This window comes from Mytilus edulis, chromosome 3, assembly GCF_963676685.1.
Source record: "Mytilus edulis chromosome 3, xbMytEdul2.2, whole genome shotgun sequence".
In the NCBI taxonomy this organism is placed as follows: domain Eukaryota; kingdom Metazoa; phylum Mollusca; class Bivalvia; order Mytilida; family Mytilidae; genus Mytilus; species Mytilus edulis.
Genome location: NC_092346.1, coordinates 44,371,845 through 44,387,713, shown reverse-complemented (window position 1 = coordinate 44,387,713; position 15,869 = coordinate 44,371,845). Strand labels below are relative to the sequence as shown.

The 15,869-nt window shown below is 32.5% G+C and overlaps 2 protein-coding genes across 2 annotated transcripts; one reads left to right on the top strand and one right to left on the bottom strand.

Annotated features, from left to right (window-relative positions):
- Positions 1–408, top strand: LOC139515274 (uncharacterized). Its single transcript, XM_071304839.1, has one exon. The coding sequence runs from the start codon at positions 1–3 to the stop codon at positions 406–408; it is 408 nt and encodes a 135-aa protein (XP_071160940.1).
- Positions 409–1,031: 623 nt separating this feature from the next.
- On the bottom strand, positions 1,032–15,170 carry LOC139515273 (BPTI/Kunitz domain-containing protein-like). Its single transcript, XM_071304838.1, has 5 exons — positions 15,077–15,170; positions 14,533–14,645; positions 13,630–13,793; positions 4,600–4,708; positions 1,032–1,280 (listed from the first exon to the last, which is right to left on the bottom strand). Exons 2-5 carry the CDS (start codon positions 14,636–14,638, stop codon positions 1,111–1,113), a joined length of 549 nt encoding a protein of 182 aa, XP_071160939.1. The 5' UTR covers positions 14,639–14,645; positions 15,077–15,170; the 3' UTR covers positions 1,032–1,110.
- Positions 15,171–15,869: the final 699 nt, after the last annotated feature.

Below are 15,869 nucleotides of genomic sequence, written 5' to 3'. Positions count from 1 at the left end.
ATGTCCTGTCACAATATATTATTACAGTTTAAAAATTTTGTTCCAGGAGTAGTTGCATTTTTTGGTGTAGTCAAGGATACGCTTAAAAATATTGGAGACCACCAAGATATTCCTTTCAAGACCGTTGATTTTGACACACACAATGCATTTCACGGAGACAATGGAATATTTACCGTCCCTGTTCCCGGATATTACGCAGTCTTTGCCACTATAACGACTCTTCCTGGAACTGGACTGGATTTTCTCATTGTGAAAAATGGACAAACTATTGGTTATGGATATTCTAAGGGACATGGAAGTGGTGATGACGAAGTATACGGAACAGGTTCAACGTCAGCGATAATCAATTCAGCCATAGGTGATAAGATATGGATTAAAGCAAATGGAAATGACCATTTTGGCTCTTGAGATATGGTTTTTTAATCTCTATTCTTCATTCATGGGATATTTTTTGTAAATACAGTAAAATAAAATGTTTTCTCTTGTTTTGTTATTTATTGTAGAAAAGTAGAAAGCGGAGTTCAAAATATGATAATTATAATATATAATGTGTCCTCTTCCAAATCGACAGTTGGTTAATATAGTAAACAAAGGTACCAGGACAAATAAGTACAAAGTTAAAGAGCATTGAAGATCCAAAATTCCAAAAAGTTGTGCCAAATTAGGCTAAAGTAATCTATACCTGAAATAAGAAAATCCTTATTTTAAAAAAAAAAAAATCAAAGTAGTTTATAAGCAAGAAATTTATAAAAATGACCACGTTATTGACATTCATGTCAATACCAAAGTGTTGACTATATTTTAAATGATAGGTAAACTATGTGTTTTTTTCGTCGTCACAATGGTTTATTGAGGATGTAAAAGAATTCGTGCACATATTTAATAAAGTTTAATGAGCAAGAGAATTCATACATAGACTCATGATAGAGCAACGTTATGCATTGTAGAACTGAAATATTTTCCGTGGAAAGTTCCTAAGATGAGACTTTTCTTGTAGCAGTGACTATAAAGAGTTCAAATTTAGACAAAGATTACAAGTGAATTGTATGTTTATTCTTTATGATATAGTAAGCAGAAAAACGAACATCATCACTATCTAACTGCTGATCTCTATCTAGTGGTTACACAATTTTTTTCACACTCCGCCATCGAAAGGAAGTTATTGCCATTTCCACGGCAGCCACCATAAACAAACTGTGTGCACGAATTTGTCTTGTGGTCGTAGGAATACCGTGGAAAATACGCATCACAAGGTCCCGAATAAGTAGGCAACAAACAATCTGAAAAAGGCAATCATTCGTTTATTCCGGTTTCTCTAAGTTCTTTCTGAAAGAACGTACAGTAAAAAGAAAATAGGTAAATGAGTCATAAACATTTAATAACACAATCAAGACTTATAATACAACAATTAAACCAAACAAAATAACATATGAAAAAGAAGATGTGGTAAGCATGATTGCCACTGAAACAACTCTTCACGGAAGACTTAATGACACACACATTCACAACTATAGGTCAGCGAATGGCCTTTAACAATGAACAAAGCGAATACCATATAGTCAGCTATAAAAAAAAAGAAATAACCGAAATGATAAATGTAAAACAACACAAACGGGAAAACGAACGGCACAGTTAATGTACAACGAAAATGAACAAAGTATGTAACACAACATCAAACGACAACAACCAATAAAAAGTTCCAGATTTGGGACAGACACATTCATATAGAATGTGGCGGGGTTAGATATATCAGAGAGATACCAACCTTTTCCTAACCTGGGACAGTTGTGTAATAGTATAGCATAAGAAGAAACAATAGAAATCAGTTGAAAAAGGCTCAACTCATCAGACGGATACAAATAGAAATACATCCAAAAATAAACACAGACTTTTATAATTCTTGTCACAATTCAGGTCGTTTTCTTTTTTTTTTTTTTCTGTTTGACTTTTTTTCATACAAGTGCATTTTCTATCCTACTATGTGGCATGAGATTTATTCATTACTTAGGGTCATCTACTCGCCATTTGGTTTTAAGAGGATAGTTTTATTTTTGGCAAGCACACACATTTTTTTATAATAATAATAAAAATAAAAATTGGTTTTCCTCAAAAGAATATAAAAAATATACATAAATACGTAAAAAGGTATAGAACGTGCGGAAGTAAATAACCGAGGACCAGAATAAATTGAACACTAGACCAAATAACTGTTTTTGTGTTAAGGGGTTGAGTTGTTAGCCTAAAATTGAGAACTGATTGTTGATTAGCGTACAGTGGTAGTGATTCCATGTGTATTCGTGACCGGAAAAGTTAGGAATAAATACAACAGGTAAGATAGACAAATTGGAACAACCGAGATATAAGATAAAAAAATATACACTGTCACATGAGGAAGAAAGTGATCGCGCAACAGACAAAAACACCCACTCTTTCTAGGTGGGGCATCGGAATTATAAAATTCCAAATCCGAAGAAACGTGCATATTCATACATGCCGGATAACCAATCAGATTCACCTCTTTAGTATGAATTAAGCTGTCGGAATATGTGAAAACCAGGTGTCATTATTTCTTTATCAAAATTTATCTTGCAAATAGACCTAAACGAGTTGTAAGAATTATTCAACTCTGACCGTCTTAAGGAAGCTCAAGTTGCACCTATTCACAAAAAGAGTAGTGTTTTAGAAAAAGGAAATTATAGACCGGTAAGTGTATTACCGGCTATTTCTAAAATTTTTGAAAATGCCATAGAAGTACAATTAGTACAGTACTTTGATAAAATCTTCAGTCCATTTTTGGCAGCTTTTAGATCTGGTTTTGGATGTCAGTCAACTTTATTAAGAGTGATTGAAGATTGGAAATTAGCCTTAGATCAAAATAAATACCTTGCAGCTATCCTTATGGACTTGTCCAAAGCATTTGACTGTCTACCCCATGACTTACTGCTACTGAAACTAAAAGCTTATGGTCTATCCAAATCCTCACTTGATATGTTATATAGTTATTTAACAAAAAGAAAACAATGTGTGAAAGTAAACCAAAATTTAAGTGGTATGCTTGACATATTTAAAGGGGTACCACAAGGCTCTATCCTTGGACCCATCCTATTTAATATTTTTATTAACGATTTGTTCTTTTTTGTAAAAAATTGTTCTTTATATAACTATGCTGATGACAATACTTTGTCAAAGTCTGGAAATTCCTTACAAGATGTAATTTCTGCTCTTGAGGAAGACAGCAATCATTTAATACAGTGGTTTTCTTCCAATAAAATGCAGGCCAACCCAGAGAAATTTCAAGCTATCTCTCTTGGCAAAAAAACACATGATAAAAAGATTGTGTTTGACTTGAATGGTATTTCTATATCATGTGAGGATGAGGTGAAACTTCTTGGAGTTACAATTGATTTTAAATTAAACTTTAATTTACACATTTCAAATATTTGTAAAAAGGCTGCAAGGCAATTAAATGTTTTGAAAAGAATTGGGAAACATCTAAACAAACTGAGTAAGCTTACAATTTACTACTCTTTTATTATGTCTAATTTCAGTTATTGCCCTTTGACTTGGCATTTCTGTGGGGAACAAAATACCAGAAAAATAGAAAAAATACAAGAACGAGCGCTTCGATTTATTTATGAAGACCATCTGAGCTCATACGAAACACTCCTACAGATTTCGAACCTTCCATCATTAAAAACTCGTAGAATGCGCTCAATTGCCTTGGAGACCTTTAAAATAATTAATAAAAAATGTCCTTTATTTATTCAAGATTTAGTTGTAATAAAAAACAATTCATATAATTTCAGGTATGTAAACACTGCTGAGGTACCTAGACCTAGAACCTCCAGTTATGGTAAAAGATCTTTTAGATTTGAGGCAGCACAAGTATGGAACTCACTTCCTAATGAGGCTAGACTCATGACTTCTTTTGACCAGTTTAGGAATTACATAAATTCCTGGTGTGGGGGTCAAAAATGCTTCTGCAGTTCATGTCGTTTCCATCAAGTGCTGTCTCAAAGCTGAAATTTCTTTCTTTCTTTTTATAATGGCCTTTTGCTCTGCTTTTTATGCATTTTTTAAATATATATCTGCCATTAAATGCTAGTGCTTATTTTTATTTATTTATTGTTTGTATGCTTTTAGTTTGTTATATTTTATGATCGTCAAGTGATTTGTTGATTCCCCCGCTTCAATGCACATAGAGGCGCTTGCCACATGAGCTTTGACTCTGGAGGCTCACAAATCAAATAGAAGTTTGCTTTCATTATATTGCATGTTTTATTTGGTAGTATTTGCATGATGCTGCATGATTTTTATTGAGATAGTCGGTTAAAGAGCTCACCAGAGCTCATGTTTTCTCTGTTATAATGTATATATATGCCGACTCTAAATAAAATTTACTTACTTACTTACTTACTTACTGATAATATCCTTGAACTAATTATTTGACGTAAACTCATCGTTCCGACAAAACGCAGTTCCGCATTTACAGATCCAACATATCCAAGTGAACGCCAAAACCCACAGCATAGATTTGATTCTGAATGGGAGAAGTCCATTAGAAATTCTAAATATAGAGGTATATCGGGAAAAAAATACCATTATTGTGATGATGTCCAGTTGTTGTGGTTTCCGGTATTACGCTTGACACAAAAGTCACCAGTACCATACAGCAAATACAAACGATGGTTGGAAATGCTTTCATCTTTCACCTAAAAATGATTCATATTTCAGGAAATGTCGTTCGTTTGGCGTATGTACATGTTTATTCGAACTTTATGAAAAACTTATTCTGTGATAAACAAAAACCAATAAAATTATTGATACTTAAATTTTCTTTGACTTTGTTTGCCAAAAACATCAAATACACATTTAGAGAAGCAAACTATACATTCTTACCAATTGACAAATGTTCCAATTTATCTTCATGTAGTCAAGACCTAAATATATCAGAAAATTGACTTATTGACCTTCAGATTGTATTACTAGTATTTAAAGGACATTTCATGTCACAGTTGATACCAAAGATTCTGTGTCGAAATCAAGAAGGTTTGGAAAAAGGAAAATGGTTATTTGACGATAAAAATAGCATTTTAAAATTTATGCTATGTTTTTACAAACCCTTATAAGATATACAGATTATGTAACAAGTTTAGTTTAAGCAGTAGAACCAAGTGACTTGTGAACAATTATTAATTTAGCTATAACACGCATCTTATCTTGTCCCACTGAGGTAAATATCCTTGATAACTGCTAACCAGGTTAACCTTATACTTTTGTGTACATGTTCATTTATAGCTAATGATTATTGAAAACAAATTTATTATAAAAACATTCTTTGATTTTTATACGCAACCTTACTTCCCTTTGTATTAATTCATTGTTGTTTTCAATGTTCTTTCTTTTATCATATTTTGTAATAGCATTGCATAAAATTAGTGTTTTTTATTTGTATATATCTTTTGATATTAATTTAGACTCATTGTGTTCAATATGTAGATATTTTCCCCCAAAAAAGTATAACTTCCGATAGTTTAATAGAAAAAAAATTAAAAAAATGAGCGAATTGCAAAAATACATTACAAAGTACTGACTTATGGACCTTAAATTAAATACATTTATCCAAATATTTAAATATATGTTTGACTACACAAAAAACAACAACAACAGAGTTTAACTCTTAAATGACATGAACTCTATGATATACAGTCGAAATTGAACTGAATGGAATTTGTTTCTTACCCATTTTTTTCAATAGTACTTACCTGTTTCAATTCAGTTGTATGACAGATTATGACAACCGTATATTACTTCAATGGGAGATATTTGAAGAGATTTTTCTCAAACTAGCCTGTTTACATAGACGGATGAGGCCCGAAACGGGGAAATAGATTGGCACAGCCTCGAATTTCCCCGTTTCTAAGCCTCATCCTTATATCGTTGATATGTCAAGTCAATGCACTATTATAGTCTTTACACTACAATCTAAAAACATTTTCAATTGTTATTTTATGCGTTTAGGTTATTTATTTGATTCAAAGATTGGGGGCAATCCCCTTTAAAAAGGCCTCATATGCTCGTGGAGAGATAGACAACACAATGAAATATACATTTACCTGTTGAAACCCACATTCGATGGTGAACGAAATCGTTTGAGTATGGACTAAAATATCAACCATAAGCATAAAACATAATGATTTATAGGTTGCAAACAAAAAGATATTAACAAATGAAATATGTTTTTCCAATAATTGCGAACGAAACAAGGTTGAGTCGTTCCACGCATCGTTGTTTGCATTGGAAACAAGAACAGGTTGAAGAGGTCGTATGAATAATTTAATATTATTTCAGCATCTTCTATTTAAATATTCATGAGAAAAAGTGATATCGGGTCAGTGACTGTATATGACATAGAAATATAGTCAACGCATTTTGACTGCTCAAATAGAACGAGTGCAGTATAAATGGGTATTGAGTATTCTACATAATACGCCGATTTTAAGTTTATTTAACGTTCATAATGATGTTATCAAATATCTAGTCTTAAAAGTTCTGCAGCGAAGTTAATATGACAAACATCCCATTAGTCAAATAAATAAACATTTAAAGAGTTTCGTTTGACGGAAACTGAAATTATATATCTTTTGTAATCATATCAATATCAATCTCGTTTGGATAATTACCTCTTGAAGATTCTTTAAATTTACTTATCATTTGTCTGACTTATAATGCTATAAAAGATAGAAATCATACCACAGGCAGCAAAAACCTGAAGTCGATGAGTTTATACTCGTTTGGTTATGAACGAGCCGGACCATATGAGTATTTGGACCATATAGGTATATTTTTCAATAATATGCATGAGAAAACTTTATAAAATAACAATGATTGCTACATGAAATTGTATTATTTACAATTCAAATAACATTAAATATTGATGCCAAAGTTAGTTTTCATCGCTAATTGTATTCTTGCATAGATGCGTAAGTCCTTCCGATGTGTCTACGGTGAAAAAGCTATAGATCTCCAATATCGTAACATGACTGATATACATCATATCACCAGACAACTTAAAAAAAATAAACAGGTGTCTTTGCCGGTGACGTCATTCATTTATCCTGTCGACCTTTACGTCAGGTTATAGTAAAACAGTTGACTTCTTGTGTAACAGTTCATTAAGATATTTTTGGAAGTCATCTTCCCAGGTAGACATTTTGCCATTCACTCGTAATATTATATCAGTAATGAAAAAAAATGTGTTTACTATAGTTTTTACTAGTGATGAAATTAACTGTGTGAAACAGCTTATTTTATTTTGTTAATCTTGTTATTACTAATTTTTAATGAAAAAATTACCTTTGGTAGTGTCTTTTTAATGACGTGACAATTAGAAGGGTTATATAAAGAGGTAAGCATAAATGTACCTCTTAATTACCCCGACCATACGCGTACGGTCCGACCATACGCGTATGATTTTATTGAGCAGGATCAGTCTACCCTTCTGGAGCATCTTAGACCATCCCCAGTTTTGTTGGGGTTCGTGGCACTCAGTTTTTGGCTTTCAATGTTGTTTTATGTACTAGTTGTTGTTTGTCTGTTTGTCTTTTTAAGCCATTGAGTTGTCATTTCATTTTCGACTTATGAGTTTGAATGGCCCTTCGATATCGTACGAATATCTTGAGTTAAGTACGAACTAATGTAACTAAAAGTTGAAAGCAAAATTTCAAAACAATGTGACCCATTTACTGTCCCTTTGCGGCCTTAATGATCTTTCTGTGCATATGTCACTTCCTCCTTTGCGCCTTGTGGTGATTTTCTCATTCTTATCAAACACATGCACTAAATATCGCCAACATTTATATTTTTACTGGATATAGACGACGAAGCGATGTGTTATATAATTCTTGTCATTAGCATTGTGGTCGTTGTATCAGGGCAGGAAGAAAGCAAACATACAGCGTTTCTAGATCGCGATGTGAATGCTTTAATTAAGATCAATTCGAAGATCCTTAAAGAAAATGAAAACTTGAAAAATCTTATTGATACTCTTGCTGATAAAAATATTGAACTGGAACGCACAGTTAATTTTATCGAGAAAAATGTTCAATTTCTTAATAACGAAAGCACAAAGAACGGATTCGAAAGAAACATCCATGAAAATATAAACGATAACTTGACAGAAAAGTATGGCCAAGACAATCGCGAAATCGCGAAAATGAATTATCCAATGCTAATGTCAAGGAATTTGAAAGATAAAAATCATACAAAAGACAAACGACATACTCAAAGGGAGACAACAGGTTAGTAATATTTTTATGAATATTAAAGCTATTTTACAGATTTAAGATAAGGATTTGGTTAATTGCTATTTATGGCCGAAGAATAGTTAAATGGACTTTGTTTGAGGCTTTGTATGATTTTGTCACAAGTTTTTGAAATTTTGGATCCTCAATGCTCTTCAACTTTGTACTGTTGGCTTTATAAATATTTTGATATGAGCGTCACTGATGAGTTTTATGTAGACGAAACACGCGTCTGGCGTACTAAATTATAATCCTGATACCTTTGATAACTATTTACACCACTGAGTCGATGCCACTACTGGTGGACGTTTCGTCCCCGAGGGTATCACCAGCCCAGTAGGCAACACTTCGGTGTTGACATGAATATCAATAATGTGGTCATTTTTATAAATTTCCTGTCTACAATACATTGAATTATGGAAAAACTAAGGATTTTCTCATCCAAGGCATCAATTACCTTACCCGTATTTGGCACAACTTTTTGGAATATTGGATCTTAAATGCTCTTAAACTTTGTACTTTTGGCTTTACAAATATTTTGATATGAACGTCACTGATGAGTCTTATGTAGACGAAATGCGCTATAATCCGTGTACCTTTGATAACTATTTGGACACAACTTATAACTAGGCCATTGAACGAATAGCTAAGACTGGAAAACAATTTAATGATCTGTTGTATTCGATAAAATACGATTGAGTAAAAAACCTTCAAGAGGTTCCAGACACAACAACAATGTTAAATTTCAGCCGACGTTTTGTGGTACCTTTCATTAAGAACACTGCTTTGACCTAGGTAAACCCTAAATTTTACATCACGAAAAGGAAAATATATCAGGCAACAACATATCGATCTTCAATCAAATTGTATGAACTGAATGTAGCAAATGAACTTATCTTAGATACCAGGATTAAATTTTGTATTTACGTCGACGCGCGCTACAAAAGACTCATCAGTGACGCTCGAATCTAAAAAAGTTGAAAAGGCCAAATACATCTAAGGTTATCTATTGTTGAGGTAGAAAAGCATTAGTATTTCAAAAATTTAAAATTTTGTAAACAGTTATTTTATGAATATGACCATGTCAATGATAATTCATGTCAGCACAGTGCAATAGTTAACAAAGTTTTCGATAGATTTTACATACATTCCTTTCTGTTAACACATAAACCAACAATGTATACACAAAAAAATAAGTCTATGACCGTATAATTATTGTATGCAATTTATCAATGACACAGAAATCTAAGTAGCAACAACTTATCTTGCAATATGTGAAAATTCTTTCGCGACGGTGGAACAGAATAAGTGACAGAAAGACGGACCGTCGGTAGAATGGTCAAAATTTTCACGTTAAACCCCCATCGCCTAGCGGCGGGGCATACAAAATGCGTTGTAAAGGTATTTATGCCCCTACAATAAAATAAATGTTTTTACAGCGCTTGAACAGACGGTTTCAACATATCTAGGCATAAGTACATACATTGATAAATTTAATAAGAAAGATCAAATAAAAAATGCAAAAAAGATAAAGAATTGGTGGAACACTTGTATTTATAGTGCCTAACAAGATTTTGTGAGGTAGACGAAATTGACTTTAATACGATCGTATTGACCTTTTTCCTCCAAAAATAGGTAGATCGGACATATTATGACTTTATTTCATGACTTCCTTAGTTTGGGATTAATTGTAATTAGCATGTTCCTATGAGACTGAAAAATGTTGTTTTTTTGTAAGATAAATGATAATTTTATCTGGAGTAGCCGTGTGTAAAGTGTGTTTCGGAGAGAAATGCCGAAAAATTACTTTTTGATTGGAATAAAACGTCTTAATTGCACACTTCTTCTGTTTTTCTCCGCAATTGACTATTAAAAAATAATCTATCTACTGTGTATTTGGAAAATTTTGTGAAAATAGGGGAATTGGCGATTCTTACCTTTCATACCTATACTTTCATTGATAAAACATTACATGGACTCACCCAGTGTCCAATTTGAAAGTAATTTTAGTTACTGTCACATTCATGCACGTTCTGATTTAATCAATAGTCATGTATGAAAAGCATAAACAGTTTGAAGGTAAACAAATAATAACTTAACCCAATCAAATTGCGTAATATTCAATAACAATGACCGGTCCACATTATAATAAGTAATAGGGGTAAAACGGGTAGGGAGAAAATGTAAGATATTCAAAATTAATTTTTTTGCAAGAATAAATAAAAATTTGTCAACCAAAAGTTTTGCTTTAATGTCATAAACATAAAATTGAGAATGGAAATGGGGAATGTGCCAAAGAGACAACAACCCGACCATAGAAAAAAACAACAGCAGAAGGTCACCAACAGGTCTTCAATGTAGCGAGAAATTCTCGCACCCGGAGTCGTCCTTCAACTGGCCCCTAAACAAATATATACTAGTTCAGTGATAATGAACGCCATACTAATTTCCAAATTGTACACAAGAAACTAAAATTAAAATAATACAAGACTAACAAAAGCCAGAGGCTCCTGACTTGGGACATGTGGGACAGGCGCAAACATGCGGCGATGTTAAACATGTTTATGAGATCTCAACCCTTCCCCTATACCTCTAGCCAATGTAGAAAAGTATAATACATACGTATTGTTTGTGTCTGTAACTGTTTTAATCCTGGCATCTATGATGAATTTATTTACAACCACTGCACTGGGTCAATGCGAGTGTCTCATCAGCCTAGCAATTAACATTTCTGAGTTGATATAAATTATCGGTTAAATGGGAAAATCAGCATAAATTAACTGTACTCAAACTTTAAATTTTTCGAAATATCAAGGATTTCCTTTTTCAGAAATTGATTATTTTCCCTGTATTTATGAAAAAATATAGTTAGGGTCCTCAATACTCTCCTACTTCGTCCTTTATTTGACGTTTATGCATTTTTGATTCGAGCGTCATTGAACAGTTTTTTGTAGACAAAAAGATCGCCTGGCGTTCAAAATTTTGAGCCTGGTTTTATTATGCTTTTTTAACATGTGTCTTGTTTGCATTTGTCAGGTTTACTGGCCTTCCATATTTTAGAAGTAACGTTTAAAAATTTAAAACCCGAGGTTCGCCGAGCGTTTTAAATATTTAAAATTTTAACTGTCGAGAGTGGATAAATATCGAATTACACGAGATTTGGTGGTAGAATCTGTTTCTCTAATGATTTTCAAACAATATGCAGACAAACGTATTCCTACTTTTCGAATGATCTGCAAAAAGATGTGTACTTTCTATGTCCATTAAGAAAAGCGCAAATATCCTATGAAAAAATGCAAACTCCCGCGATGGTTTATTGGGGATTTCATTTCCTTTACGGGGGTTATCGGTTCATATCCCATGTTTAGACAACCAACCAAATTTCAAATAATAAAATCATTACAAACACAATATCAAAATGTCCAGCACAATATTCCTCATCTGTTAAATTATTGTCCCACCTTATTTAGCTTTAACACATGATATATGTATAGTTGATAAACCCTGAAATAATATCAGTGAATGGGTGAAATAATTATTACATTTTTAGCGGGTAATTAAAATTTCCAGTAATTTTCAGGGATAATATATAATAATTAATTAATGTCTTGATTATGCATTATACCTGAACAACAAGGAATTCTGCATGATCACTGATTATACAAATTCACTGTAACATAAATGAGGCTTTTCTATTCTTTGAGACTGTGAAATTAAACAGTTTACTTTGTTAAAATTTTGTTTCAGGAGAAGTTGCATTTTCTGCAAAAGTATCGGATACTTTACAAAATGTGGGAGACCATCAATACATTCTGTTCAAAACGGTTGATGTTGATACACATAATGCATTCAACGGAGACACAGGAATATTTACTGTCCCTGTTGCAGGTTATTATGCAGTCTTTGCAACTATACTGACCTATCCTGGAGTTAGGGTTGAATTTCAAATTACTCATAATGCTAACTGGTTGTGTAAAGGATACTCCAAGGGAGTAAGTGGAGGACCCAATGTATTTGGATCTGGTTCTACCTCAGCGATAGTCTATTCAAAGGTAGGTGATAAGATATGGACCAAAGTCAATTCGGATGCACATAGTGATATGATTTTCAAAGATAATTCTTCTTTCATGGGATTTCGTTTGTAAATACATAAAATATAAAACAATTCTCTAATTCTATCATTTCTTTTTCTAGCATGGCAGTTGATCAACAACAGCTTCTTGAGTGATAGAATTGAAAAAAAAATCGTCGACACAAATAACAAATGAATGACGACAATGGGAGTGGAAGATACACAATACATCATTTGAAACATGGGAATACGTTGATAAAACGGCAACCCAACACGTAAAACATTTTCAGTATAAACAGTTAAACTGGTTAAAGTGCTCTTTACGGTTGTTTATTTGCCATTTGATCGAAAGGGAAGTATTTTTATTTTACTAACTATTCATAAAGAGAAAGAGGCTTCAGGTTAAAGTTTTTTGTAAAGTAAGTTTTTGATGAAGTTGAAGTCCAACCAACTTGAAACTTAGTCATTTGTTCCTTATGCCATGATTTTTTAATTGTAATGCCAAATTAGAGTTTTTACCCCAATTTCAGGGTCCACTGAACATATACAATTATAGTGCGAGTGGGGCAACCCTTTACTATGGGCGCATTTTTGTTGTTACTAGGTTTTGTGCTTTGTATCGATCTGATGAATTAAACCCTTTTCAACTGATTTTTATAGTTTGTTCATATGTTGTATCGTTACTCCTCTGTCAAAGGTTAGGAGAGGGTTTGGCGCCCAATAACATGTTCAAACCCGACACATTATGTATGTGTCTATACCGAGTCAGAAGCCTGTAATTCGGTGGATGTCGTTTGTTCCTTTATATCATATTTGTTTTTCGTTCAATATTTTGTACATAAATCAGACCGTTAGATTTCTCGTTTGAATTGTTTTACATTTGTCTTTTGGTGGCCTTTTGTATCTGAGTATGCAGTATTGGGTTTACTCATTTTATAGGCCATACGGTGACTTCATGTATAATTGAGTCAGTTGGTGGATAATGGAAAGTATGATGTCGTCACAACGTTTTGATGTTGATGTCATGTAATTCATAATCAGAATATATAATTATGCGTGCGAGAGAAAATCTTATTATCATAAACGAACTTCTGCATTGCGGGAAGAAAAATTCCATAGATGAATCTGTTCTTGTGGTATAAGTGACAGAATTCAATTTTTAACATAAATGTAAAGATTGTTTATATTTTATTAAGATGAAGTAATCAAAAGATAACGAGTGTTCGTAAATGTAACTTATTCATATCTCTATTAAGCGGTTACACAGGTTTTTTCACACTCCCCCTTTGTAAGAAAGTTATTGGCATTTCCACGACAGCCACCATAAACAAACTGTTTGCATAAATTTGTCTTGTGATCATAAGAAAAACGTGGAAAATACGCATCACAAGGTCCTACTACAGTTGGTAACAAACAATCTGAAAAGAAAAAAAACCAGTCTTTTAAACATTTTTCTCAAGATTCTGCCTAAAGTAAGATACAGTAAAGATATTTTTTTTCAAATGAGTCAATAACACATAATGATATAAACTAGACCTAAATAACAACATAAAACAAAACAAAACAAATCCCAGGTTTTATTCATCATTTCCTACATTTGAGAATGCATGCATAAAGTCAGGAATATGACAGTTGTTGTCCATTTGTTAGATATGTTTCATGATTTGATTTTGCCATTTGATAAGAAACTTTCCGTTTTGAATATTCCTCGGAGTTCAGTTTTTTTTGTTGTTTTACTTTTTATCCAACATATTTTTTTCGCCTATTGTTTTAGCATAAACACCCCTTACAGAATGTTGCGGCCATAGAGTTCATTAACACGAGGAAAAAAACACTCATTCTAGATTAGGAATCGGAATTTAATATTCCAATTCCGAAATAATTTATTACCAAAATCGATAATTTAAAAAGCAAGTATAACCTTAACCCTGCAAACGGTCTCTCAAAGAATTGTTAGAATTATTCTACGTATAGAAACAATAACAAAATACCTTACCTAGTTATTGGATTAAACGTCATCATTTCGACAGAACGTTATTTCGTATATATACTTCCTAAAATTCCAAGTGATAGTCAAAACCCTCAGCAAAAATTAATGATGAATGAGAGAAGTCAATGTGAAATTTTAGATAAAAGATGTTTATCACAAAATAATACCATTATTGTGAGGGTGTCCAGTTGTTGTTGTTTCTGATGTTCCAATGGGCACAAAAGTCAATAGAGCCATACAGCAAATGCAAACGATGGGTGGCAATGGTTTCATCTTTCACCTACTAATAATTTATTTAAAATAATTAATGAAATGTCGTTCATTTGGCTTATTTACATGTTTACTCGAATTCTGAACGAATCTTTACTGTTAATTAATAAATAAACAATAACATTATTGATTCTTAGATTTTTTTTGACTATGTGTGCCGGAACAACAATTACAAATTAAAAAGACATTAGATAGCAAAAATAAGTTCTTACCAATTGACAAAAGTTTCTACTTTGTTTTATCTTCATGTAGTCAAGACCTAAATATATCAGAAACTTGACGTATTGACCTTAAATTTGTATTACTTAAAGGACATTTCATGTTACAGTTGATACCAAAGATTTGATTTAAACCAATTCCAAATCTCAAATGTTTGGAAAAAGGAATATGTCCTGATGACGTAATAAATCGCTTTTTCACATTTATAATATAAATTCTTACATGGTGTGGAGATTATCTCTCTAGTTTGGATTAAGCAGTAGAACCAAGTGACTTTTGTTCGATTATTAATACAGCTATTACACGCATCTTATCTTGCAACACTTGGAGATAACTATCCTTGATAACTGCAAACCAGGTTATTCCCTATACATTTGTGTACATGACCATTTATAGCAATTGATGATTGAAAACAAAACTTTTATGACAACATTTTATGATTTTTATATGCAAGTTGAATTCCATTTGTATTAATTTTTTTTGTTGTTTCCCATGTTGTTTCTTTTATCATAGTTTTATATTTTTTCAATACACTTGTTCAGGAAAAGCTTGTTTGCGACCTAGAATTCTGAGTGGGTCAAGAGTTTAATTAAAATTCATGCGAGAATATGCGAGATTTGGATAAACTGGGGGCATAGTCATATATGGTACACATCAATATTCGGTGTTTAATAGGCGTTTATTAGGACGCCTGCCGCTTTCCCGTTTACCTGTGAAGTCGTTGAGTGTCATCTGTTTTTGTTTGTTTATGTTTATGTGTAATAAAATAAAATAAATAATATTTTGAAAAATTTCGGGACATGGTGTTTAAAAATTACGGGAGAAAATTGGAAAAGAAATTTGAAATTACTGCTTGCAAATAGTCAAAACGAAATGTTTGATAAAGAAGGAACGAGGTCCTTCAAGTCCCTGGAAGCTGTTAAAAACTTTGAAGAGTGCAGAAATATAATTTTTTGTCGATTGAGAATAATTTCCAGAAACATGCTGGCGTAATGGCATTTATTGCCAAAACAGT